This window comes from Giraffa tippelskirchi, chromosome 7, assembly GCF_054371585.1.
Source record: "Giraffa tippelskirchi isolate mGirTip1 chromosome 7, T2T-mGirTip1v1.2.pri, whole genome shotgun sequence".
In the NCBI taxonomy this organism is placed as follows: Eukaryota; Metazoa; Chordata; class Mammalia; order Artiodactyla; family Giraffidae; genus Giraffa; species Giraffa tippelskirchi.
The window spans coordinates 22,856,178-22,882,309 of record NC_137281.1 but is presented as its reverse complement, the minus strand read 5'-3'; the positions used below and the strand labels follow the sequence as shown (position 1 = coordinate 22,882,309).

Sequence of the window (26,132 nt, the reverse complement as noted above, 5' to 3'; positions counted from 1 at the left end):
TTGCAGGCAGATTCTTTACTGTCTTGAACCACCAGGGAAACCCAAGAATACTGGAGTGGGTAGCCTATCCTTTCTCCAGGGAATCTTCCCAACCAAGGGATCAAAATTAGAAAATTGAGAGAAATAATAATAGCCAAAGGTAAAGTAAGAGAAAGAAATCAAAGAGCTTGCATTTCTGGGTGAGGGGAGAGGAAAAATGAAGGAAGAAACCCACTAGTTGGTAGCAGTTCTCAAAAGATTTTTATGATTTTATTATTTGGCTGCGCTGGGTCTTCGATGCTGGGTGCTGGGTCTCCATTGCTGGGCACGGGCTTTCCCTAGTTGCAGCAAGCAGAGGCTACACTCCGTTGCAGAGCACAGGCTCTAGAGCGATGGCTCAGTTGCCCTGTGGAATGTGGAATCTTCCCAGAGCAGAGATTGAAACTGTGTCCCCTGCACTGGCAGGCAGGTTCTTAACCACTGAACCACCAAGGAAGTCCAGCAATTCTTTAATATCTTGCCTTCCTCCCCAGATAAACTAAAGCCAAGAAAATGCTCTGCTGATAGAAGCACTCTGTCATATAGGATGCCCCTGCTAGGACCTAGGAAGGGCAAATACTGGAAATGCAGTATGAGACAGGAGTTATGGGCTCGTCTGGTGGTGATCCAAAGGGTCAGATACACAAACCATCACCTCTGCACACTGCTGAGGCTGCCTAACACAAGAAAAGACTCGAGATTCCAGTGTAGGGATCACCTTTTACATGAAAATCCATAAGCAACATCTTACGCTATTTTCCATCAATACATAATACTATCATAAAGTTAGAAACTTCTGCCATTTTGAGCAATAGGACAGCCAGCTGAACCATGGGGGACAGAGGGTGGGTGGCTGCTAGCCTTCCTCCCACACCTAGCCACTGGGGCCAGCCTTGCTCACCAGCCTTAGGGGCAACCAAGCACCCGAGAGCCTGGCCCACCCGGTGCTGGTACTCCAGGCCGTCCTCCTTCCTGTCAGCTGGGTCCCGCCCCACCGACCCCTCCAGGCACTGCCTGGAGAACAGACACAAGGACGAGCTCAGGTTCTAGGAGGCCCCATCCAAGGAAAGTCACGCAGGGCTTGCCTGTTCTCTAGCGTGTGATTCAGGGCAGTGAGGGGAAGAGAACCATCAGAAATACAATAACATTTTACAAACAATAAATTTATTTCCAAATCCTGAATTATAACCAAATTATAATTCCCTCTAGGTCTTATTGTGCTGTTTTACACAAGAACTTTTTAAAAAAGCATAGTCACAGTCATGTCATTGATACACCAAGTGTCCTGGGACAACGTATTTGGATTCGGTGGGTCCGGCCACCTCTTGTGGTCCCGGCAGCCGCTCTGCGGCCCCGCGCATGCACCAAGGAACTCTAGCCTCCTCCATGGCAGAGCCTGGCCTCAGCAGGGGCCCCCAGGGCCATGATGTACACAGATGAAAGCTGTATGCAGGTATTTTGTCAAAGTGGCCTGGGCGTGGGTTAAGAGGGTTTGTCGATAGGCCGGGACGCTCCAGCCATGGGGCTCGGGACTCAACACCTGGCTCCCCTCCCCTGCAGGGACAGCCTCGGCTCAGAGCCCAAAGCGGGCTGGCGTGCGGCGGGGGGTCATGGGTTCTCCCTGCTCCTTCCGACCAGGAGTGTAGATCTTCGTAGACCTGGAGACACAGAAGAGGGATTAGGAATCACACTGCAGCTCACTTTGACCAGGACACACAGTAGAATGAGGAGCTTGAAGCCCGGCCGTTTTTACCTGTATGTGAGCAGGCTCTGGGGCTGCAGGGTCTTCTTCCCTAACCTACTTCCACTCCCTTTGCCTTCCCTATCTGTGACTGGGAGCAGAATGAGATGGGCCTTCTTTCTTATATCCACTGAGACACTCGGTGAGATAGCTTTATTAACAAATCCTTTCATACTCCCTAGGTGAGCTATAGGCTTCCCTGGTGGCTCAGCAGTAATGAATCTGCCTGCAATTCAGGAGACTTAGGTTTGATCCCTGGGTGGGGAAGATCCCCTGGAGAAGGAAATGGCAACCCACTCCAGTATTTGTGCCTAGAGAATCCCATGGACAGGGGGGCCCGGCAGGCTACAGAGTCAGATGGGGTCGCAGAGTCAGACACAAGTGAGTGTCTGACTGAACAACAACAGGTGAGCCTTGGAGGAGGTCTCCCTCCCGCCTCAGCAGGCTGCCACTCCAGCTGAGGCGGGGCTTTGTGCCCATATCCTGGAGGTAATCTCTAGACCCTTGGAGTTTCCCTTGGCCTTGGGCACCACAGTGGGGATCCCCAAATTTGTAACAACTTGGTGAGAAATCAGGGTGACCCTGGGTACCCCCCAGCTTGCAGGTGGTGACTGAGGCTCTAAGGGGGGTCTTGCCAGGACTGTGCCCTTCACCTGTGGGGTCTGACCCAACTCCAGACACCAGGGGCCGACGAATCTCCCCGCCTCACCTCTCCACCATGATGCCCAAGCCCTAGCTTGCTGGTGAGGCTGTGAGACCCACTCTGCGCTCCAGCCCACCTCGGGCCCCACAATAACTTAACAATGCCAGGAGTTGCAGCCGGATCACAACCCCTTGAAAGTGTGTCCAGAATTCCTCCATGTGACCACAGTCAACCTGTCACCGATTCACCTCTGCATGTTTAACTTCTCTTAAATCACGGCCTCACTTGGGGGCTGGTGGGTACAGCCAGCGGGCTCCCTCCCAGCCCGGGTCCTGAGGCCGAGCTCACCTGACGCTGCCCAGCGGGCTGCGCTTTTCCTGCTCCTGCCGCCGGGCCCGCAGCTGCTCCTCAGCCAGTGCCATCTCCTCCTCCATGGCAGACGCTTCCTCTTTGGCCCGTCGGCGGTTCTCCTAGAGAAGGGAGAGGTCCTGGGGTCACTGGGGACCAGTGGTGAGGCGGCCTGCCGTGCACCCACCCCCCTGCTGCCAGCCAGGCGCGGTGTAGCCTGCACCAGCTCCCAGAGACAGGACCACACAACACCAGGGCCGAGGCCTGCTTCTCTCACTGAGCCAAGACACACATTGGAGGACTGAGTCCTAACCCTATCACGCCTCAGCCCTCTTTCAACCTGGTAAGTGCTTACATGCTCCTACCAAGTTCACAACCATCCTAGGACATAAGGGAAATAGGGAAGACACAACATCTAAGTGGAGAGGACAGACATGGGAAAGCAAAGGTCTATGATCTTATGTAACCTTAAATAATGGATCCTGGTGGTGGCCACCAGTGGACACTGAGACTGTCAGGAGACTGAGAAGTAGGTAGAGAACTTATAAGGGAGGGATCAAGTGGAACCACTGAGCACCCTTAGTGTCATCAAAAGGGGGACCAGAGACCATATGTGCCTCCTGACAGAACCTAAAAGGAGGTTCACAGCAACACATGCATTTATACATTCCTACTCCAAAGAGCTGAACCTGAATCTAACGAAGACTTTAGATTAATGACTAGTTTACAGAAAACACATGGGATAGAGGCACAAGTTAAACATTCTGAGGAACCAATTAACCCAAAACAACATGGAACATTCCACAAGATGACCAACCTGTTTTCCCAGTTAGTCAATGCTATAAAAATGAGAGGGGGCAGAGCTGGTTCTAGAATAAAAGACTTAATATATATAATGACAGATTCCAACGTCTGGATCCTAATTCAAGCAAAGCAATTATAAAAAATTATCTTTGAAATAAAAAGGGAAATATGACTAAGAACTGGAGACTTTGGCGATATTAAGGATTACTTTTGTTGAGTGATGTTGGCGTGGAGGTTATGTTTTAATTTTTGAAAGTCTTTTTAGAAACACCTATTCAAGTATTTGAGTGAAAAACCACAATGTCTGAAATATGCTTTAAGATATTCCAGGAAAAAGATCATTGTGTACAGAGCAGGATGGGAATAAGAGAAATGAGGTTGGGCAGAATGTTGATAATTACAGAAGCTAGGTGAGGAATCTGTGACTCCTTATACTGTTTTTGTCCACTTTCACAGATATTTGGACTTTTCAACAAAAAGGGTTTTTTTGGTTTGTTTTTCAAGGCTTAGAAGACCAAGCAAACAGAGTGGGTGGGAGGAAGTGAGACAGACCAGCCTGCCTGGATCACAGCTCTTATGTCTGACAGAGAAGGGGAAGCCAGATGATGACGTGTCTTTAATACCAAGCTGAGGGGGAAGAACGGATCCCAGAGGCAAACAGACCGACCACAGGAAAGCGCAGGACCCTTACCTGCCGAGACTTCCCAGCCTGTTTCACGCTGTAGAACATGGGGCCCAGCTCTGCCAGCCACTCTCCGTCCACGGCAGTCACACACTGCATGTACTCCTGCGGCAGAAGGGCCACCAGGCGAGGGTCACGGACAGACCACTGCTTTGAGCTGTCCCTCCCGGAGCAGTTCCATAACTAGGATCCTCACGGGCAGGGCCCTACCCCCAGCCCTGCCAGGCTGAGAAAGGCAAGGAAAAGCCACAGACACTGGCATTCTAATCCCTTCTCCCATCCAAAATCCTCCACGCTTGGGAGAAAGCCCTCCAGTGTCCAACAGAACAGGCCCAGCCCCTCAGAAAACCCTTCTAACAACACCCAAAGGGGCTGCTTGTCCCAGGCAACAAGCAGAAAACAGTCGCACTGGCATAACCGAGGCTACTGGAACCTAGAGGTTAATTAACTGTGTATGAACTTCCCCAAATCCCCAATTGGAAACCGACCTCAATTCCCCTCAGAGCAGCACCTGTGGCCCCAAGTCCTCCAAGCTCAGAGCTCATCCCAGAAGGCAGCAAATGGTTACAAAGGCCTGGCCCAGCCAAGTGGGCCGACGTCACACCAGCTGCCTTGGAAAACACTCACCTTGGTGGTCATGACCAACTCGTGATACACGATGTAGTCTGGGGTGTAGCCCATTCCAAAGAGGGAGCTGGTAGGGTGCAGGTGGCAGGGCATGCCTGTCCGGATGTTCACATACTCCCCAATTCCCTAGGGAAGAGACCAAACAGGTGGCTGCCTCAGCAAAACACTGCACATCTGGGCAGCTCCCCCACCCCTCAATGCTGCCTTGACACCAGCTTCCCGGGGAAACCCAGATCTGCAGGACTGTACAGTGAGAAAGGAGAACTCTGCGCTCGGACAGTGTCAGGCCAGGAAGGGGCCACAGTTCCACTGGGCTCCTCTGGGCTCACCTTGAGCTTGGCTGCCTGGTGGAAATAGGCGGCACAGATGCACTTCCTGACGATGTCCCAGTCAGTGCCGCACGAGGCCAGGCTCATCCGCTGCTGCACCATGATGTCCTTGAGCTGAGCCCGCACCTCCCGGACCTGGAGCGGGACGCAGGTGTCAGGGATGGAGCACCCCTTTCTTCCCCTACAGCCCACCCCGCCTCCCAACATTCTGCTTATCCGGGCCACAGACTCACCTTCCGCATGGCCTTGGCATGGATGAAATGATCGTTACACCAGATGGTGGAGTAATTGTTGTTCTTCCACTGCAGATAGACGTTCAGGTAGCTCAGGTGGTCACTCTCAGGGACTGCGAACTTCTCCCGGATTTGATCGCTCTCCTCCTCTCGGCCCTGGGAAGGGAAAGGGGAGTCCAGGCCGCTGAGCAGAGCTGTCTCAGGCTGTCACCTACCCACCCCCAACTTAAAACACATCGATGTGGTGCCGGACAATATAGCAAAAACAAAATTCGTTTATAACAAAGTATTTATTCTAAGATGTGAGGGCTCAGGCACAACCATCCTAGAAAAACAGGCTCTTGCAAAACACTCCCTGAGAACCACGAATCTAGCCCACCCCTTCCCCTGCCCCAGCCTGCTTAACGTTAACACAGTAAAATCCCTCTTCGGAAACTCCGGTTCCACCCCCTCCATTCCATCTTCACAACGGGGGACCCTCTCCCCTCTCTCAACCTCCCTCCAGCCCATACCCTCCCGAGACCCCTGGGAGGACAGGAGCCGGGGAGCGCCTCCCACCTTGGGCCTGTAGAAGATGGCCGGGACCGAGAGCATGGAGACAATGAGCAGGATCTCGGAGCTGCAGCCCATGTCACAGGACACGATGAGCATCTTGGACAGGGCCGGATCCAGCGGGAACTCCACCATCAGCCGCCCTGTCGAGGTCAGACCACCTGAGGGAGAGGAGCGGAGCCAGACAGTCAGCGGACACACTGCTATAAGATGGAGTGCCCAGGCCCCAGAGCCCACGGGGCCCTGCCCAACACCTGTGTTGTCCAGGGCCCCGAGGATCCAGAGCTGGTACATGGAGTTGAGCATGTTGTCCTCCGGGGGTGGGTCCATGAAGTGGAACTGCAGCAGGTCCTGCACCCCCAGGGATTTGAGCAGCAGCACCACGTTGGCCAGGTTGGTCCGCTGGATCTCGGGCACCGTGGTGGTCAGGAGCTCGTTCTTGTAGGCGCTCTGGGTATAGAGTCTGCCAGAGAGAAGACCCAGTGCTGCCACACCTGCCACCAGGCTGCCCAGCTGAGTCCCTAGAACGTGCCCAGCTGCCTAGGTGAGCTCACCAGCACCGTGGGCTCGTGCAGCCGGAACAGCCAGTGCTGATGAGAGCCACAGGTAGGGAGGAGAAGGCCTCATTTCTTCCCCCAACTCCCCTTGTCTCTTACAATCACAAATCTCCACCTATTTAAAACTCAGTCCTGCCAATTTACCCTTCTGCTGGAGTCTCTTATATAATTGTTTCATTTTTGGAACCATTGAGCTCGGGACGAGAATTATGGCTGGGTTATAATTTCTTTATATTTTTCTGTGTTTTCTAAATTTCTATTATTTTTAAGTCAGAACAAAAAAAGAGAATAATTAGGGAAGTAAAAAAAAGAACCAGTGATATAATTTGTTCACATTTATTCTCTAAGGAGAGGCACACTGTAATACTGGTCATCCACTGCACGGACGTTCAACATACATCCGCCTGAAACACAAGCCCACTCGGACCTCAGGGCTGCATGGTAAGGTGACTTTTTCCACTCAGCAGCACGTGACGAGAGAACCAACAAGTGGCAACCCCACCACTGGTCCCCAGCCTCAGGGATCACCCCTCTGCAGGAACGAAGGCCAATCCTGCCCGCCCCAGCCTGGGCTCCCACCCTGGAAAGCAGGCAAGCACAGCGCTCCTACCTGAAACACTGACCTGGGCCCGTCCTGCCGGCTCGTCCCGACCGCTGGTTGGCATTGGCCTGGCTGATAGGGTAGATCTGCAGAGCATCCATGCCAATCCGGGGGTTGAAGACCTAGGAGGGGGCAGCAAAGACTTGATTAAGGACAGAGTGAGGGGATAAAGGGAAGGCAGCCTTGAGACAAAGAAAACCCTTGGCTGCTACACACTACAGAGTGAAATGTCTCAGTGATGCAGGCAGCCATCTTCTGGAGTTAGGAACCTCAAGAAATTTCCCCTCATCACCAGCTCCGCAACTTCTATCAAGTTAAACTGTCCACCCTGAGTTATCACAAGGATTGGATGAATCAGGAACATGGCAAAAATCAGCACTCAAACCACCACCTCCACTTCCACAAGCAACCGTTATTCAAGGCCCAAGGACCCAGGGCCTGCCTTCCCACCTCCTAGGCCAGGTGAGCCTGCGTGAAGGCCCAGGGCCCCAGTGCCTGTGTCTCCTCTTACCTTTAACTTACAATAACCGGAATCGATAACAAACATGATGCCGTCGACGGTCAGGGAGGTCTCAGCAATGTTGGTGGCGACGATACACTTCCGGACGCCATCCGGAGCCTGGAGTCAGATGACACACAGGGAGGGAAGGCTGCAGGCCAGCAGGTAGGAGAGACCCCACAAGGAGAAGAGCGCCCCCCACCTGTGCCAGGAAAGTAACACCCTCTCGCCCTTCTGGGGGGAGTCTGGGAGGGTCCCAAGGTGGGGACCCAAACCAGACACTCTTGCCGTCTCACCTTCTGGAAGATCTTGGCCTGGAGGTCAGAGGGCAGCTGGGAATAGATGGGCAGCACGGCCAAGGCGGGCGCGTTCTCCAGTTCTTCTAGATGCTCCACAATCTGATCTGAGGTCACCTGAGGGCAGAAAAGAACCGTCACACACCAGGGCTCCCGATCCTCACCAAGGACCCACCCGCTCACCAAGGTCATGACCGAGGCACGCACCTCAATGTCCTCTTGGCCGGGCATGAAGATGAGGATGTCCCCAGGGGCTCCCGACAGATGCACCTGCAGAGACTGCTTCACTGCAGCCTCCACGTAGTCTTCCTGCGGGGTCTGCAAGCCAGCCAGGGGCACCATCAGAGGGTATGTAGGCCAAGCCCCCTCTGGGAACCAGCGGCCCAGTCCCTCGTCTGGGGCCAGAGCTGGGCGGACTCTCGGGGTCATGCACCTGCAGATGGGCCTTATAGCCCTCTCTGGGTCCCACACCTCCAGTCCAAAGAAACAATTAAACCAAATCTCCCCAGAGTACAGTCCTTCACCTCCAAGCCCAAGAGCCGTGGGCTCCCATGGTGCCCACAGAACCTTTCCCCACTCAGTACCCCACCCTATGCACCCCACCCAGCTCTTCATCTGAGGTTGGGGTCAGTTAAAAAAAAAAAGGGCCTGGGTACCTTGCTGAAGAGAATGTCCACAGGGAAGGTACGACCAGGGATGTGGAAGATGGGGACGTTCCCAAAAAAGGAGGCAAATTTCTCTGCGTCCATGGTGGCTGACGTGACAATGAGCTTCAGGTCTGAGCGCCGAGCCACCACCTAAGAGAAGAAGTCATTCAGAGGCTTCCCCACGGGTTTGGAACCCCTGGCTTCTGCCCTCCAGTCTCATCAGCATCACTATCAAGTGAAACAGAAGCCCGAGCTGACGAGTGGCTCGTTAGATTTGTAATAGTCCTATAGGCTGAATCACGGAGCCACAGCCAGGAGAACCACGAGTCACTCAGCTGAGCTAGAACAGAGTGAACCACCATCTGGTCTGAACCGGGCAGTCAGAGGCCTTGGGGCAACTCTGGCCTATCAGAGGCCCCCTAAGCTTCCCCGGGCTAGACCCCAGACGTCTCGTCACTGACTCCCAGCCCCACAGGCACAGAGGCCCGGACCCGCAGCCATCACCTCCCGGAGCAGCCCGAAGAGCACGTCGGTGTTGAGGGAGCGCTCATGGGCCTCGTCCATGATGATGGCGCTGTAGTGATCCAGGTCCGCTTCCCGCAGGGACTCTCTCAGCAGGATGCCGTCAGTCATGTACTTGATCAAGGTGCTTTCTGAAGTGCAGTCTTCAAAGCGGATGGCGTAACCCACCTGGAGGCCAGAGAGATGGCTCAGGGGCTCCGGGCACCCATGCACCGCTGCGCACCCTGAGCTGGGTCTAGGCCTCAGCGGATCAGTTCAAGTGACAGAAGCCACAGGAATGAAGGACACAGCTCAGCCCTCGGGCCCACTCACCTCTTCACCGAGGTTCCCCCCCATCTCTTCACTGACTCTCTTGGCCACCGACATGGCGGCCACACGGCGGGGCTGGGTGCATCCGATCATCCCATAGTCCGTGTAGCCGTCTTCATGCAAGTACTGGGTCAGCTGCGTGGTCTTCCCACTCCCTGTCTCCCCAACCACGATCACGATGCTGTTGTCTCTGCAAGGGGGAGAAGAGACTGGTGAATTAGCACGAGTGGAAGGCTACCTCCAGCCCTACCTGTAGCTATCCAAGGAGCGTGCTTGCTCAGAAAGGAGGATTTCCCTGGGAAAACAGTCTCATACTGAAATCCCCTGCAAAGTCTAAAAGACGGTAAGGTTGAAACAAGTGCCATGCTGTTTCATGAGGCAATGTTGCTCATTTCAAGCAGAGTAGCCCGGGGCACTCAGGAGAGGGGGAAAAAAACCCCTTTCCCTTCTCCACCTAATGTCATACCCCAAAGAAAAAGAGCCACGGAGCATGCACAGGACACCTGACCCACTACTGGGGTCCCATCCCCAGGCTGGGGAGTCACCTGATGATCGTGAGGAGTTCCTGCTGCACGGCGAAGATGGGCAGGTACTGCCTCTGCTCCAGAATTGACTTCTTCTTGGCAAACTCGCTGCTGGCCTCACTCTTCTTCTTCATGTGGTCGGCAAACTTCTGCTCTGTCCTGAGAACACACCACACGCAGCTTAAGTGCCCTGCACGGTCTCCCGCATCTTCCCCCCTGACTGGGCTACTGCCCTGCTTCCTATGCCCAGAAGTGAGAATTGCTCCTAACATGCAGCGAATCTTTGAGATGTGAGGGCTGCCAGCTGCTGCTCATCTCCTCCAGCCTAAAGGACCACACTGCTGTCTGAGCATCCATCATCCAAAACCTGCTCAACACCCTTGGGACAGACACCTGCGGAGGGCTCAGAAGAGCTGCAGATCAGCAAGTGTGCAAATCCTCTGCCCTGGAAGAGTCCACCCAGACGAGGAGCTGAAGTGCACAGGCCATACCTCATACAGAACAACCTTGGGCAATCTCAGCACCACACTTAAAGGGCTGGAAGGAGGAGTCGTGGTAACAGTCACGACCCAGGTCAGACTCCCTCCTGCCTCTCAGCAGGACAGCAGAGTCTGTAAAGCTTTAGCTTCAAAGAACTGGGAGAACAGCCCTACTTGATGTTACCGACATCTTCCACTAAAAGCACTGAAGTGTCCTACACATGTACATCCCCAGGCCGCACAGCAAAGAGGTCCCAGTCCCACCTTACCTACGTAAGCCTACAGTCTCCACCCACCCCTTCCCCACGAGACTTTTCCTCCATCAGATTGAGGCTGTGCCCTGTCAGCTTCCTGTTTCTAATACCCCAGTCCCTCCTGGTCAGCTAAAACACAATACCGACAGGATTAAACTAACTAGAGACCAACAAGGCTCATCAACAGCACCAGCTTCTCATTTCCCACAGTGGTACAGAGAATCATTAACTGAGACAACGGTTTGGAAGGACTTTAGAGTGTTCAAAGGATGAGCTTCAGATGGGACATCTGAGTTCAGCCACCTACACGATGAGGGAAGCTCAACAAGCGGTCATCCAACATTGGCTTCAACACCTCTATGAACGGGGAGGCTCTAGCTGAGAGGACAACCCTTTCTATTTTCAAACCTCTGTTAAAAACAGTTTCTTCCTTAGACTGAACTAAAATCTAAGGGGGCAAAGCACATGTTCCCATACCAAACATCTAAAAGGCTCTCTAGCAGAGCAGCTAAGAGCACAGGCTCCTAAGCTAGACCGTCTGGGTGTGGGATCCTCACTCCACACCATTTACCAGCTGGGCAACCTCAACAAGTTACTTAACCTCCCTGGGCTGCGTCATCCTCACATGAAAAATGGGAAAGATTACACCTGTACCACGGGACTGCCATGAGAATCCAACGACCAAGTATCTGTGAGGCGTGTGGTGCTGCTCAGCACAGAGGAAGCGCCTATGGTGGCAGTGGAGGCAGTTGGGATATTATCTCGAGAAAGTTGAAGACAGACCAGGAGGAGGGGACCACAGACTCCCAAGTGACGTCATACTCATATTAGTGAGTGACAAGTCATATCGGTCCCCTTAAAGCCCGTCTTCAGAGGCGCTGGCTGCCGCGAGACTCCTACCTGTAGTCCACTTTCCCATCTTCAGTCAGAGATTTATCCGGCTCTTCTTCTTTTTTGACGCCCATTATATCTCCCAGTTTGGTTCCAGCCAATTCCCAGTGTTTGTGTTGAGCCTGAAAAAGACACGGAAAGTCAGTCTGCTCTATCCCGTGATGGAAAATCAATCCCATCTGACAACAGGCTTCCTCCAGCAGCAGTAAGTTCCCACAGTCAGTGGCGGCACCGAGCCAGGCCCTCCTCCCACCTTCCCTCTGAAGTTCCCGAGACCCCAGCCCTGCACCATCTTAACTGAGCCCTGCAGGAGGAACACAGTGCCCTCCCCCAGGGGCTGACGCTTGCTCTGTGAGTTTCCTCTAACTGCCAAAGGAACCCTACCTGCGAGATACAACATGCTCCTTAAAAAGAAGACAAAAAAAAAAAAAACACTCAGAGATTCTCAGGCCCCAGATGACCAGAAACCAACCTTTTTGCGCTCCTTTTGCTCCCTGTGTTTCCGCACTGTTTGACTGCCTTTCCGAGCAATAATGGCCAAGTCTGAAGTGGCGTCCTTGACTGGAATCACAGGCTCCGGCTGCAGGAGGTTGAGGAAAAAGGAGAAATTCCACACTGACCATTAAAACTCAACACGAAGGTCCGCTTCGTAACGGCCCTGGTAAAGGAAGGGCTGCCACCCCACCCCTGTCATGACGGGGCCTTTTCCTCTCCTTCTCTGTCTTTTCCCACTGTGGCTTTCTCTGAGCATTCTCCTCTCTGACCACAGAGGACCCCACCTGCTTGGTGAAGACGATGCGCCCATCTAGAAAGGGAGGCACCAGGTTGTGCACCATCAGGTGCACCTTGGCCGCGCTGTCCTCCTCGAAGTCCTCGTCCACCTCCAGCCGGTGCACCACCCCGCTGGTGAGCATGCGGTTGGTCTCCCAGCGCTCGTTATCCTGTGAGGACACAACGGGAGGAGGCCACGTTCAGACTGCAGCCATGCGAAGTCGTCCTGAAAGGGCCCAGACGAGGCCACGCAGCAGATCCCAAGAGAAGGGCCATGGGGATGTCACCAGTCTCTGGACCCTGCAGCTCCTTAAGACGGAAGAGTCCCTGATCCCAAATCACTTGCAGCCCATTTTCCCAGAAGCCACCTTTTATGTCTAAACCAGAACCTCTACATGGATGCACAGAGTGGCCGTCCCCCAGTTCCACTCAGAGACACAGAGGACACAGAACCAAGCCCACCCTCTCAGCTCCCATCAACAGCTTCCTCCAGGAAGCACTGCCAAAGAGCAAAGTTGGGATTTGGGTTTTTTCTCCCCCAACCTACTGAAAAGTTCCCCACCCACCCCTCCACTTCCAGGGGTATCGCTCCTTCTGGGACTTCAGCCATGGGGAGAAGAGCCGTGCTGTTGGCTGGGCCGTGACCTGCTACTACTCCGGCGGAGCCCGCTCTGCCTCCCACAGGCAGCCTCACCTCATTGATCTGTCTCCGCTGAGCCGAGATGCGCTTCTGCTTCTGCTTGTGCAGGTGCTGCTCCCGCCTCCTCACGTAGTCCTCGGAGGAGTAGGCCAGGGGGTTGTGGAACTCATCGTACCCCTCGTCCATCATGTACCAATCCCGGTCGGCTTGCTGTAGTACGCGAGATAGAGCCGTGAGAACAGGGAACAGAGTGAGCGTACGTGCAAGACAGAGACAGAAAGAGAGGAGATGTTTGGCAAGAAGTCACCGGTGCAGTGGAACAACTCAGGAGAGGCCACCCTGCTGGAGAGTCAGCTGCCTACAGGAGAAGCACGGTTTGCAGCCCAGGCCACCATGATGGCACCTCTTAGGTTTACCACACAGTGGCGCCAGCACATAGAAGTTAGGTCTGACCCGCTCTTGGTGAGAAGTTTCACCAGGGAGCCTATGCCTGGAAAAGGACTCCAGGGCTTCAGGACTGAACGTATCTCAGTACTCCTGACACAGTCCGGTTTCACCAGCGTTGTCGCCCGTGGCCCCTGTACTCTGACAGCCCTGTCACCCACTCATTGAAAGACGGCCACCACGCCTCATTCAGTCACTTGGAGATGTATTTCTTACCCTCTGGTCATCCTCCCACTGCTGCCGTTCCTCTTCTGTGTCAAATGAAATTCCTTCTTCGCCATCCTCACGTCTTCCTGTGGGAGAACACGTAGCAGGTCGGTGTGTAAGGCCCCAGATTGTCCCCAGTGGCCTCACACAGACCAGCCACCCCGGGAGGAGTGTCTCACCCTCCCACTTTCACCCCGTCTTACCTCGGCCCCTGGACAGACGTGGGGTGGACCCCAGGTGTTTTCTGTCATCGGCCCACTCGTTGTATTTGTAGGATGGGGTTGGCAGAGGGGTGTCGTCTGAGTACCTGCTCCTCACAGACCTAGGAAACATAAAACCAGCTTCACTAAACAGTCACTAAGCTGAGACGTGTTCCCAGCCACCATCTGCCCACCCAGCCCCAGTCATGCACGCAGAACATCACCTGTCCCTGTCTCGACTAGACGGTCGATGACTCCGCTCGGAATCCCGATAGGAAGGCGTGGGGGAGGGCGATTCCCACTGTGAGCGCCTCGAGGAGCCATAGCCACTGTCCTCCTCCTCCCAGGTAGACCGAGAAGGGGTGGCAGCATCTGGGCCACAAAAGACGTGAAGTTCAGCATTTACTTTAACCCAGACATGGTGCTAGAGACATTAGGGGAAAATCAGTTCACCAAATTTCTTCTACTTATAAATTTGTCTCTGCAAACATATCTCTATTGAATATACGTATTTCTTTGTAATCAACCCGTCTCCTGCCCCTACTCCACTCTCACTCCCCCTACTCCCCACCTCCAGCTCTCTATTCTTTCCTACCATTTGGAAAACTGGTCACTCAGCAAACTGGCAAGTCACATTAAGGGAGCATATCAGTTTCCAGAGAAGTCCATGGCCTTCCCAACTGAATCAACCAAGTATTCCAAGTCATTCATGGTGGAATCAGGAACTCCGACCCAGTTCCACTGAGGATGGGAGTCACTCACCCTGCCTCTCATATACGTGGCTCTTACAAACCACCATGAGCAAGCTCGGACTACCTTTAGGCCGGTGTCGGGGGCTCTCGGGTTCGTTTCTTCTGCTGCTGCGCTCTGACCCTCCATCTCTCTCCGATCTGCCGCTGTGCCTGCTTCTGTCACGCTCATCTGTCGGGAGTCACCGGCAGAGCTTAGAAAACAGGAGCCCGTCCTAACTTCCACCCATCTTCACCCAAGAGAAAGGACAGACCTCCCCACTCACTCACAGGAGCAACCTCACTGCTCTAATGCGATCCAGGGGCTCCTGAATCTCACATATCCCCATTCTTTCATAGGGCAAAAATTAGTTACTGGCTACAAAGTTTCAAACTCACAGTAACAGTTATTTTCCTGCAAGAATTCAAAAAAGAATAGTTACAAGTCTATCCTGAATAATTATTTAGTATTTACAAGTCCACAAGCCACAGAACTCAAAACATTACCAAGGAAAGCCAGTGCTGGACCTTATGTCTAGCTGTGCTCCACAGCACTGTCCTTTCTCTCTCACAACACTACTGTCAACTGGTTTCTCCAACATATTACCCACTATCACCTTTAAAACCAATTTTCAAGATAAAGCGCAAAGAACCACACACTCAAGCAAAGTAGCTATGTTGCAAGTAACAGTTCTTTTCTTAGACTGTCCACTTGTGCCCGCTTGTCCCAATACCAACAGGGTCAAATACCCAGTACCACCAGGCTGACATGAAAATGGATCTCCCTAATTAACGGGCATTATAAAAACTCCCACAACAGCAAAAAGGCCAATGTGTTACTTCAGGTGCTTAGCAGGCACTAGGAACTCTGCTGGGCAGTTTACCTCTGTCTCTCTTGCGGTCACAGTCTCGATCCCGTGACCTCTCCTTCTTCCGATCCTTTTCTTCTTTGGACGAGGCATAGACGCCATGCTCCCGCCGCTCCCGCTCTCTCTGCCGACTGCGTTCCCAAAACTCTTCGCTCACACCACCAGGATGGGATGGAGTCTCCACCCGGGCTGATCGGTAATGCCTGCAACACGGAGGGCAGCTGGTGAAGGGCTCAGCCAGAGAAGAAAAATCTGCCCCAAACCTGTGGCCATGCCAAACAAGCAACCTGGTCTCTTCCACTTTATCTCCCTGGTACGGCAGGCTTGCATATGGCGACAACCGTAAGTATTTCTAACCCCCATCATCTGCTCTTTAGTTGCTTTTGACAGTTTCCCCAAAATCTGAAAAAAAATACCAATTCCTACCTAGCCTCAATGTTATAGAATCCTGGTAAAAATTAAGTCTTAAATATCCAATAAGAAAACTGAGAGATAAACATGAGACATTATTTTCTGGCCTCTATTTTCATTCCCTCTCGGGCAATCCACCCAAAGGCTTTTACCTGTCTTTTCGGCCACTTCGGCCAGCCTGATCACTGTCTTCTGCCTCAGCATCCCTCTGGTCATCCTTGCTCTCTTCCCAGTCCTTGTACGAAGAGATTCTGGACTTCTTCTTGTCCTCGCCATCATCCTTCTCCTCTCTCTCCTTCCTCTTCAGGGAAGCCAACAAGTCCAGTCCCAGCAATGAAGGGCGGGGTGCAGGGGCCTTGAAGACATGCTGTTCACTAGCTGCACTTTTGGTCTTAAAAATAAGACCGCCAACCTGAGAGTCCACATCAGTGCCTTCCAATCGATGGATCGAGGCATCCTCGCTGGTGTCCTCCATGACAGGTTCCAGGATTTCTCTGCAAGGAAAACAAACCATTTGCTATCAGATATAAGAAGGGAAAAGACTTGGATCCACTACATCCCAAAATAACTGTAAATATATGAATATGGGGGGGGGCTGACCTCCCCCTCAAGACCTGAATTCCTTTAGTTACCTCTTGGCAAGACCTGTCCATCAACTCATTGACAATCTTAATCTTAAAAGATCTTTCTATTTCCACCCAACACATATCAGAAATAGATAAACACACACATATGTGCACACACACACACACACACACACACACAGACACACACACACACACACACACACACACCAAGATCCAAGAGGGTATCATTCAGACAAGAACAGACCTCACTAAGGAGCACTTACTAGAGCAGGACGGCATCTCTAAAGGGAGTATAGGGAAAACACTAGATCTGAATTCAGAAATCTCAGTTAGAACCCTCTCAACACTTTCTACCTGTATGATCGTAAGCAAATAGATATTAATCTTAATCTTTGGTTAGGCATAATTTCTATACCTGAAAAATGGAAGTACTTTTTGCTCTATCAAATCCATGAAGTTACTGTGAGTATCAAACAAGAAAGTATATGTGAAAGCACTCACTCTGGAACCACAAACAGTTACATAAACATCATTGTTACATTATTTCACTTGCTGTGCTCTTGGGTGCTGATTGGGTTCCTCACCATTTTTTACACAAGTTCTTCCTACTCTCTACTCCTTTAAACTACAGATACAGTAGAGTAGGGTTGTTGAGATATAAGGCTACCATCCATGTGATCCATTCTTAAATGAGTTTTCTGGGCCAGTTTTGTTTTGTAGAGAACAATTAACTCACAGCAGTCGAAATCTGTTTAACAACAATTCAAGTTCACCAAAAAAAAAACTGGATGAGAATCACCAGGCTAGGAAATTGTGTTTCTGAAAAGTATTTAGGTGACTATAAGATTTCCTGGCACTCAACTCATAACAAATTCCTCTTTACCTCCCACTACACACCATCTGCTTATAAATATATCCCATTTTGTGCTTGAATAATTTCCCTCATTCCAACAAGTCAGTGAAGCAAAGAACTATCAAGGGAACCACCAGAACCCAGAATGTTTCAGGCAGCTCTAATTAACATACACACTTCTATAGAAAAATATAGCCAAACAGACTGAACACACAATATGGACACAGAAACAAGAGCCACATTTTGGAAAATGCCATCACACAGAAGAGAAATGGGAAAGCTAACTCTTAGTGACATCTGTACTCATGGGAGGAAATACAAGAGAAGGTAAGATATACATGCTCTGCTCAGTAGTCTGAACTAGAAAATATACCCCTAGAACATCCTTTTATGTAGGAGAATCTTGTCTGTCTTGTTGATTGCTATGCCCGGTGCCTAGCAAAATAAACATTTGAGGAATAAATAATTTTAAACGGATTAAAGGAACCAGGGAGCCAGAAATCTCTAGAGACAGCAAAGAAAGGTGCCAAGCAGCACAGGAAAAGGAGTCTGACAAACAGGACAACTAGTGGCTGAGAAAACTAAGAAGTTTAAGTCTTGTCTTCTGAAAAAGGATTAGTGGCAAAGAAGCCACAGAGGTACAAGAAAAATAATGAAGAAAGAAACTGCATACATTCACTCAACAATTACCGAGTGCCTTCAGTAAGCCAATCGCTTGTTCTGGGCATTAGAGATAAGAACCCAAAACAAAAATCCCGATCTCTTTGGAGTTGACATTTTATTAAAATTTATCGCCTGGTAGAGATACCACTGTGACAGAGAAAAAGAAAACGAAAAGAGCCCTTCTGGGCTCGGTGTCCATCTGGGAGTGGGCTAACGAGAAGGTCTAAGGACGTGGGCGGGGTGACTCCCGGCCAGCATCCCTGGACCTCTGGGAGGCTGCGTCAGTGTGCACGATCTGACCTGATCAAGGAGAAAGGCCGGGGCCGGCAGAACCTGCGCAGCATTCCTACAGTGAGTAAGGCAAGTTGGGTGACAGGGATAAGACTTTAAAGCCCGGGCCCGAACTTGAGCCAGAGGCCGAGATCCGCCTCTTGGAGCTGCCACAATTGGCGAAGAAAAGGTCGAAAAGGAAAAAGGGACACTCACCTCACCAAGCCTGACTCTCAGGACCTGCTGTCCGGGATTCTGGGGCGCTGGCGCCGCCACTCCTCGCTCAGACCGCTTTGAGAGCCAAAATCAGCTCCACGAAAGCGGCCATTATTGTCCCATAATACTTTGCGCGTCTCCTTCTATCCATCCGAAGATACCATCGAGAGCAGCCCGGAAAACTCTCGTTCCCAGTGCGACACAGAACGCGACCACGCATGCGACACTCGACTGTCTTTCTCCAGGGCTCTGATCAGAGACACTTCCGAGTCCCCTGGCGACCAATCATGCTTAGTGTAAGAGGCGAGGCCCTGCCTCTAGGTGGGGCGTGGGAGGGAAAAGGAAAGAGACCCGTCTGGTTTAATAAGGGCGGGAGTGACCCTAGGGCTTCCGGTCAGAGCAGGGTAGGTGGGCGGTGACTAGAATAACCTCTTCTGCTGATTGGGTTATTGAGAGCGGAGCTCACGTTCATCACTGCGCCGGTGCATTTTCTTTTTCAGTTTCCGTCCGCTCTGGTGGTCGGCAGAGGGTTGCTAGGCAACGGCTCCAGGTTACTTTGAATTGGGGTCGCCGCCGCGGTTGGGGTAGCAAAAAAAAAAAAACCCGTCTGAGTCGGCCTTCTCGAGAAAGAGTCGGGGTTGTCCACAACCCTGAAGTGGAAGAGAAGGAGGTGACGTGTACAGTTAAAGTAAGTATCGTTTTCCCTAGTTGTGGGCTAAAAGTAGCCCAATCACAGATATCATTAAATATATATATGTCGGATATTTGGGGGAAATAAAGACGCGCGCCCACAGTGTAAGTGAAAATCACTCGTCTGTTCACACGCAGAGATAACCTCTGACGGAGTTGAGAGTGAAAGTCGCTCAGTCGTGTCCGACTCTTTGCTATCCCATGGACTATACCGTCGATGAAATTCTCCAGGCCAGAATACTGGAGTGGGTAGCCTTTCCCTTCTCCAAGGGATCTTCCCAACCCAGGGATGGAACCCAGGTCTTCCCGCACTGCAGGCGGATTCTTTACCAGCTGAGCTATCAGGGAAGCCCTGACATATTCATTTTTAGTTATTTTTCTATACGAATATTTATATATGCATTATAGTTAGGTTTTGTACAAAAGTGGGAGCACACTTTATATTCTACTGTTTTGTAATTTTTTTTCTTTATCGTGAGGATTTTTCAATTATTTTCATCTCTAACTCAGTATATAATGATACTGTGCTAATACATCACTGGGCTATACTATCATTTATTCCCTCTGTCTACTACTGATGACTGTTGAGATTGTTTCCAGTTTTTCACCCTTGAAAGGGATACAAATCTTTGTGCACATGTCTATTTATTTACTAGGAATTCTCAGAAGTGGAATTGTTGGTCAAAGAGTATTTCAGAGTTCTTTTCTAGAAAAGTTTTGTTTCTCTACATTCCATCAGGTATTGAATGCCTGCCAGTTCACTCACTCTCTTGCTGCTATCTTTTAATCTTTGCCAAATGAATGACTTTTAAAGATATATCTTTTAATTTATTTTCCTTTGCTTACAGGTAAAGCTTAACTTTCCAAATATATCTGTCCATTTTTACCTCTTCTTTTGTCAATTCTTTATTGGTATCCTTTGCTGTGGACATTTTCTTAGGCATGGTCTTTCTCCATGCCTAAAGAGAAATGTCCCTCTCCTCCTTCCAACATTTATCCTGTCCCACTCTCTTACGTGCTTACCTCCCCACTCCCTGTTGACTGGTTTCTCCTCTCTTAACAATACAGAAGTTGCTGGTCGTTTGAATTCTAGTGGGTGGGACAAATCCATCTTCTCTTTGACTTTCCCTTTCATCAGTAATTTGTTCTCCACTCCTATTTGACAAAAGTCCCTTTTGGCAGTCTTCTTTCCTATTTAAAGTATGACCTATTACTGGAACAATCTCCTTTCCTATATAAATTTTATCTTAAAATGTGACTTGTCACTGAAAAAGAGAGAATGAAATTGTCCCTTTTCATACCGTTCAGTCCCCTGGGACTGAATTCGAAATATTAAGTATCTCAGTGGAGTCTCTTGTGGATCAAAAATAGAGCTCCTTGATCAAAGAGTTTCTGGATTATAAAAATAGGACTTATTGTAGTAAAGAAGTTGGGCTTCCCTTGTGTCTCAGCTGGTAAAGAATTGCCAGCAATGCGGGAGACCTGGGTTCGATCCCTGGGTTGGGAAGATCCCCTGGAGAAGGGAAAGGCTACCCACTCCAGTATTCTGGCCTGGAGAATTCCATGGACTGTATAGTCCATGGGGTCATAAAGAGTCTGACACAACTGAGCAACTTTCACTTTCACTTCCATTGTAATAAAAGGAATACTGAACTGGAAATTTGATGGCATGGATTCTGGTCCTTGTTTTTGTAGCTAAAATTGTAACTGTGCACCTGGAAATGACAAGCCCCTTCTATCTCAGTATTTTGCTATTTGGTTTTTGTCTGTGTGTGTGTGTATGGTTTTTACGCCCTCTTAGTTGATCTGTTTGCCTGTAATGCTGCTGCTGCTGCTGCTGCTAAGTCGCTTCAGTCGTGTCCGACTCTGTGCGACCCCATAGACGGCAGCCCATCAGGCTCCACCGTCCCTGGGATTCTCCAGGCAAGAATACTGGAGTGGGTTGCCATTTCCTTCTCCAGTGCATGAAAGGGAAAAGTGAAAGTGAAGTCGCTCAGTCATGTCCGACTCTTAGCGACCCCAAGGACTGTAGCCTACCAGGCTCCTCCATCCATGGGATTTTCCAGGCAAGAGTACTGGAGTGGGGTGCCATTGCCTTCTCCGTGCCTGTAATGAGGTACACTCAATAAGACATACACCAAGAATCTTTAAACTAGAACTCATGATAATGTAAATGTCTGTCAATAAAAGACTGTACAAAAGGGATAGAACATGCATGAAGTAGTATGGCACTGTAACAAGAAATGTGTGAGTTTTCTACATAGAGCAATGGGAAGATATTCACATGTGAGGTAAAGAGCAGAGAAGTGGGTAAAGTATGTGTGCTGGACATCTGTCATTTACCCCTCTAGATCCACTCCTCTCTAGACTACTCTGGGTCAAGAGGCTTTTTCGCCTCTGCGGCTCCCCTGCCCTCTTTGTTCCAGTTGGAGTCAGCCAGTGGGAGCATTAGTGTTAGCATCAGAAGGCGGGAGGAGAGGGGCTGCTTCCCCTCACCGGCCCTCTTCACCCATCAGTGTCAGCCACATAGTTCTGGTAACTACTCCCTCCTGTGGCTCCTTCAGGCCTGAGGGTGAGAACAGCACCCCGTCCTGGTCCTCCTAGCCGAAGGTTCTTCACTACACCCTGTTGTTTCCTATGCCCTGCCTCAATGAAAGTCTTCAAATTAACAAATGTGAAGATGTTATCTCTTTCCCACTGGAACAGACTGATAGAATACACTATCTTTTTTTTTTTTAATAAATTTATTTATTTTATTTGGGGGCTAATTACTTTACAATATTGTAATAGTTTTTGCCATACATTGACATGAATCAGCCATGAGTTTACATGTGTTCCCCTTCCTGAACCCCCCACCCACCTCCCTCCCCATCCCATCCCTCTGGGTCATCCCATTGCCCCGGCCCTGAGCATTTGTCTCATGCATCGAACATGGAATGGTGTTCTGTTTCACATATGATAATATACATGTTTCAATGCTATTCTCCCAGAACGTCCCACCCTCACCTTCTCCCTCAGAGTCCATAAAATTGTTCTATGCATCTGTGTCTCTTATTCTGTCTCGCATATAGGGTTATCGTTACCATCTTTCAAATTCCATATATATGCATTAGTATACTGTATTGGTGTTTTTCTTTCTGGCTTACTTCACTCTGTATAATGGGCTCCAGTTTCATCCATCTCAGTAGAACCGATTCAAAAGAATCCAAAAGAATACACTATCTTTTGAGTGACAAGGGGTAAAAACATCTTTGTATTTTCTTGTGAATGCATAACAAACTCTGAAAAATACTTGAGAAACTAATGAAAGTTGTTGCCTGGTAACTACTTACCAAGGCACTGGCAACCAAGCCCTCTGAGGGGAGAGAGAGGGAAATTTTACTACAGTATACCTGTCTGTGTTGTTTCTTTATAACTAGTGGACTTACTTGCCACCAGTTTTTGCATTTAGTTTATTCCTTTTACTTTTTTGTTACTATGTTGTATGAAACTTTGTTTCATCTAGAAGGGAAAAAATGTGTGTATATGTTACCTACTCCAAAAATGAACAATGTTTTAAAATTAGGGCTCATGCACTTAATCTGTCTTTAAACATTGCACCTTTCAGGACCAACAGTGAGGATTGATAATCCGATTATTTCAACATGAGCTTCCTGTTACCCAAACTGAGTAGCAAAAAGGCAGTAGATCAAGCAATAAAAAGTACTGCAGAGAAGGTGTTGGTTCTCAGGTTTGGGAGAGACGAGGATCCGGTCTGTCTGCAACTAGACGACATAGTAAGTGAATTTTTTAAGGTTTTTAGTAAAAACCTATACGTTCTTACTCCAACATCTGCAGAGTGCATGAGCGGGAGCAGGCAGGGCCCAGAGATACAGCTGTTCAATTGTTAGCACACTTCCACCAAGAGCCGATCGTATGCCTGCCTGAGCCGAACCCCCTAGTCTGTGATTGTGCGGAATCCGCCCTAGATGTCCTTCCCCACTAGCAGCTGCCGAAGCTTGATTTCACCAACAAGCAGTGGAAGACCAGAAACATTACGAACTAGAGTCTATGAACATTGTGTTATTCAGTGTTCCCCACAGTGGGATAATTAATATTCCTGAGAGGGCAGATGCATCCCAGGGAGGTCAGGTAACTTCCCACGGGCCCAGAACCACTAAGTTGCAGAGCTGGGATCTGAACTTTGTTTTCTCTGACTGCAAATATGCTTTTCTGGGGTGCCGCCTCCAGTGTGTGCCTGATGGTAATCCATGATTTCACAACACATCTTTACAGTCTGATGAGTCGAGAGGGGAGTACAGGACAGAGTAAGCTTTCCTGGTCTGTTTATTGTGGAGAGAGACTTACCCAGGACTAAGACCTCAGCCACGTTTTCTGTTGCTGCCACCCACAGTGTGGATCCAGCGTAAGAAACCCCATGACTGTGATTAACAATGAGGGTGTGATGCATTAACCTGGTGAGAAAGCGGCCAGAGCATTTTACCCTCAACTGTGGGGGTGTGGAATATCACAGAGTGTAGACTCTGAAGCCAGGCCGTCCGAGTTCAGATCCCAGCCTTACTGCTTACAGCTGTGTGATTGGGGGCACAAAACCTCCTTGTGCCCCAGTTTCCTCGTCTGTGAAATGGTGCCTGTAGCTCCTAGGAATGTTGTATGGATTAAAGGAGCCAACAAGTATAAAGCACTTAGAACACTTAGCACACAGCAAGTGCCACGTAAGGGTCTGCTGTTTCGTCATAACTATCATTTATGGGTGAGGTTGGAAAGAATGAGGTTTGGGGGAATTGCATTATCTGTAGCTCATATTTCTGAGTTTACTTTTTTATTTAAGCGAGTATGGATTTTATAAATCCATGAAAAGTTTATAGACACATATTTTAATCAAAAACAGAAGAGATCTTTAGCCTGAAGAGAAAAAAAAAAAAAAACAGAAGAGAAAAAAGAAGAAATATATTCATCCAGTTTGCTCAGGGCCCTCTCATTACCCTACCAACAGTGATTCAGACTCTGAATAAGGTTAACACTGTCTCTGATGTGGAACTCCCAGCAGGCTAGATTCTTGGTCCGGGAATTTTTTTCACACAGAAAACTCTTCTAGTAAAAAGGTTCACAGAAGAAACGTTCACAGCCCTCAAGTTGTAACCCACATCTCTCTCTTCATTTGCAGCTTTCTAAGACCTCTTCCGACTTAAGTAAAATGGCTGCTATCTATCTAGTAGACGTGGACCAAACCCCAGTTTACACACACTATTTTGACATCAGTTATATTCCGTCTACTGTGTTTTTCTTCAATGGGCAGCATATGAAAGTGGATTATGGGTAAGTTAGATTGACATGAAGTCACTATAGTCTTCCGAGTTTCTTTTCTCCAGGCAGTTTCAGTAGCTCACCCACTTGGATGTGATGGGGGCTTTGTGTGTCTTATGTTGGTACTGTTTCCTCAGGTGATGAAGTCTCTAATTTGTATGTATGTGTGTGAAACTTTGGTACAAAATGAGAGTGTTTCCAGTATGAGTGGTGAATGTTAACTTACTAAAGTCTGAGAGACTAGTACAGTTTGCGAAGCACTCACCATCCATCACTGCAGAAAATATAGAACAGCTTTTGTCAAAGTTTCCCAAGAGTTTTATTTCAAACAAAATGGGCCATTGTTCTTAAACTCTTGATACTCATTGGCTGCATCTGTGAAAGAAGTGATCCTTCAGCAAATTAAAACATGCGTGTCCCTTACCAAGCGTTCTGTCTGCTTTCAGTTAGAGAATTTTGAAGTCCTTCTTTCACAGAGTCTGTCAAAAATAAGTAAGATGAGGGACTTCCATGATGGTCCAGTGGTTAAGACTTCACCTTCCAAAGCAGGGGGTTGGGGTGTGGTCCCTGGTCTGGGAGCTAAGACCCCATATGCCTGGAGGCCAGAAAGCCAAAACATAGAATAGAAGCAATATTGTAACAAATGCTATAATGACTTTAAAACGGGCCACATCAATCTTAAAAATAAGACTGAGTAACATGAAATCTGGAATGCCCTCCCCTCCACCTAGTCAGCATCCCAATGCTTAATATGTATTTTGAATGTATCCATAGTAACCATTTCTTACTATGGTCAAGGAGTCCATTTGTCCAGACCTGTGTGCCTGCTTTGTCATTATCTATTTGAGAGTGTGTTCAATATTATCTATGTTAAGTATTTTAAAGCTGTTTATTCTCCTAGAATACAGCTGGTGTATGTATTAATTTGGTGAATCTTTTCAGAGGGTAAATTGTGATACTACGTACCACCTTAAAAGTGTATAAAAATTTTAACCCAGCAATTGTATTTCCAGGAATTTATCTGAAAGAAAATAGTCATGAAAGTGGCCAAAATTGGCCGCATGAATGTTCATTCATCCCACCATTATTAAGAAAACAAAATGTGTAGACGCTCGATGTCCATAGAAAGATACTAGATATTAATTTAATATGGTATGGGAGATGCATGTTTAATGACGTTGAAAGAAATATATGTTAGTTGAAAAAAGCACATTACAAAATAATTTGCATGATATGATTCCCATGATTGTGAAAAAAAAAATGCACACACACACAAGATTGAAAGGATATATACCAAAATGCAGCATCTGGCCTCACAGGTAACTTTTTTTTCCTTGTAAAGTTAAACAAAAAAAAAAAGTAACATTGTATTAATACTTACTGTCCAGAGACAGTGACCAGTTAATGGACTTTGCACAGTGTCTGGCTAGCTTTGGCAACAGCAAACTAAGCCCACACTGATGCCCAGGGAGTGCGGTTGCCTTCTCCGGATGATGACTTGAGAAGTGATTAAATAGGTTCTTAAGCAGAAGCTTTTCACCTGGCAGGGCTTCCATGCTCTCCCAGCAGCCCACAGCACTGGTTTTAGTCATGTATCAAATGGGCCCGGTAATCACAAATGGAAAATCAGTGTCAGGCTTTGTGTCTAAGGGCTCCCTGACCAGAAGAAAGTAAGAGAGCTGCTATTTGCTTTGTTTATCCTGAAGGCCTTTCAAGTACT

At 49.2% G+C, this 26,132-nt stretch overlaps 3 protein-coding genes and 1 long non-coding RNA gene across 8 annotated transcripts in view; 3 read left to right on the top strand and 1 right to left on the bottom strand.

Annotated features, from left to right (window-relative positions):
- PMFBP1 (polyamine modulated factor 1 binding protein 1) overlaps positions 1-1,269 on the top strand; it is a 443,606-nt gene extending 442,337 nt beyond the window's left edge. For all 3 annotated transcript variants that reach the window (XM_081512567.1, XM_081512571.1, XM_081512570.1), the window contains exon 21: positions 1,228-1,269. In XM_081512567.1, coding sequence (XP_081368693.1) covers positions 1,228-1,262 — 35 coding nt within the window. In that variant the 3' untranslated portion in view covers positions 1,263-1,269. The remainder of the gene's footprint in view (positions 1-1,227) is intronic.
- Positions 1,166-18,553, bottom strand: DHX38 (DEAH-box helicase 38). The gene is made up of 27 exons (XM_081512566.1): positions 18,416-18,553; positions 15,979-16,320; positions 15,431-15,618; positions 14,635-14,739; positions 14,043-14,190; positions 13,822-13,940; positions 13,628-13,704; positions 13,022-13,177; positions 12,336-12,497; positions 12,029-12,136; positions 11,566-11,678; positions 9,954-10,091; positions 9,412-9,598; positions 9,082-9,267; positions 8,587-8,727; positions 8,138-8,248; positions 7,931-8,047; positions 7,647-7,754; positions 7,145-7,257; positions 6,232-6,440; positions 5,984-6,138; positions 5,426-5,581; positions 5,193-5,327; positions 4,864-4,989; positions 4,246-4,341; positions 2,751-2,872; positions 1,166-1,676 (listed from the first exon to the last, which is right to left on the bottom strand). Exons 2-27 carry the CDS (start codon positions 16,299-16,301, stop codon positions 1,592-1,594), a joined length of 3,684 nt encoding a protein of 1,227 aa, XP_081368692.1. The 5' UTR covers positions 16,302-16,320; positions 18,416-18,553; the 3' UTR covers positions 1,166-1,591.
- LOC145514582 (uncharacterized) lies at positions 2,088-6,675 on the top strand. Its single transcript, XR_014060252.1, has 2 exons — positions 2,088-3,093; positions 4,059-6,675. It is a non-coding gene; the product is annotated as an uncharacterized LOC145514582 (long non-coding RNA).
- A 95-nt stretch (positions 18,554-18,648) lies between the features above and the next one.
- The window catches only part of TXNL4B (thioredoxin like 4B), a 51,168-nt gene continuing 43,684 nt past the window's right edge, over positions 18,649-26,132 (top strand). For 2 of the 3 annotated variants that reach the window (XR_014060230.1, XM_081512668.1), the window contains exons 1-4: positions 18,649-18,819; positions 18,916-19,103; positions 22,713-22,881; positions 24,273-24,424. Coding sequence is in view for 2 of the 3 variants with exons in the window: in XM_081512668.1 (XP_081368794.1) it covers positions 22,750-22,881; positions 24,273-24,424 (284 nt within the window). In the remaining variant the exon portion in view is untranslated. The remainder of the gene's footprint in view (positions 18,820-18,915; positions 19,104-22,712; positions 22,882-24,272; positions 24,425-26,132) is intronic. The other variant, XM_081512667.1, reaches the window with a different exon arrangement.

Excerpts from the sequence above, each read along its gene's own strand:
- DHX38 (XM_081512566.1), bottom strand. The coding sequence starts at position 16,301 with ATGGAGGACACCAGCGAGGATGCCTCGATCCATCGATTGGAAGGCACT. Across the intron at positions 15,619-15,978 it reads CGAAGTGGCCGAAAAGACAG|GCATTACCGATCAGCCCGGG; the intron begins GTAAAAGCCTTT and ends TCCGTGTTGCAG. Across the intron at positions 10,092-11,565 it reads GATGGGAAAGTGGACTACAG|GACAGAGCAGAAGTTTGCCG; the intron begins GTAGGAGTCTCG and ends GTGTGTTCTCAG.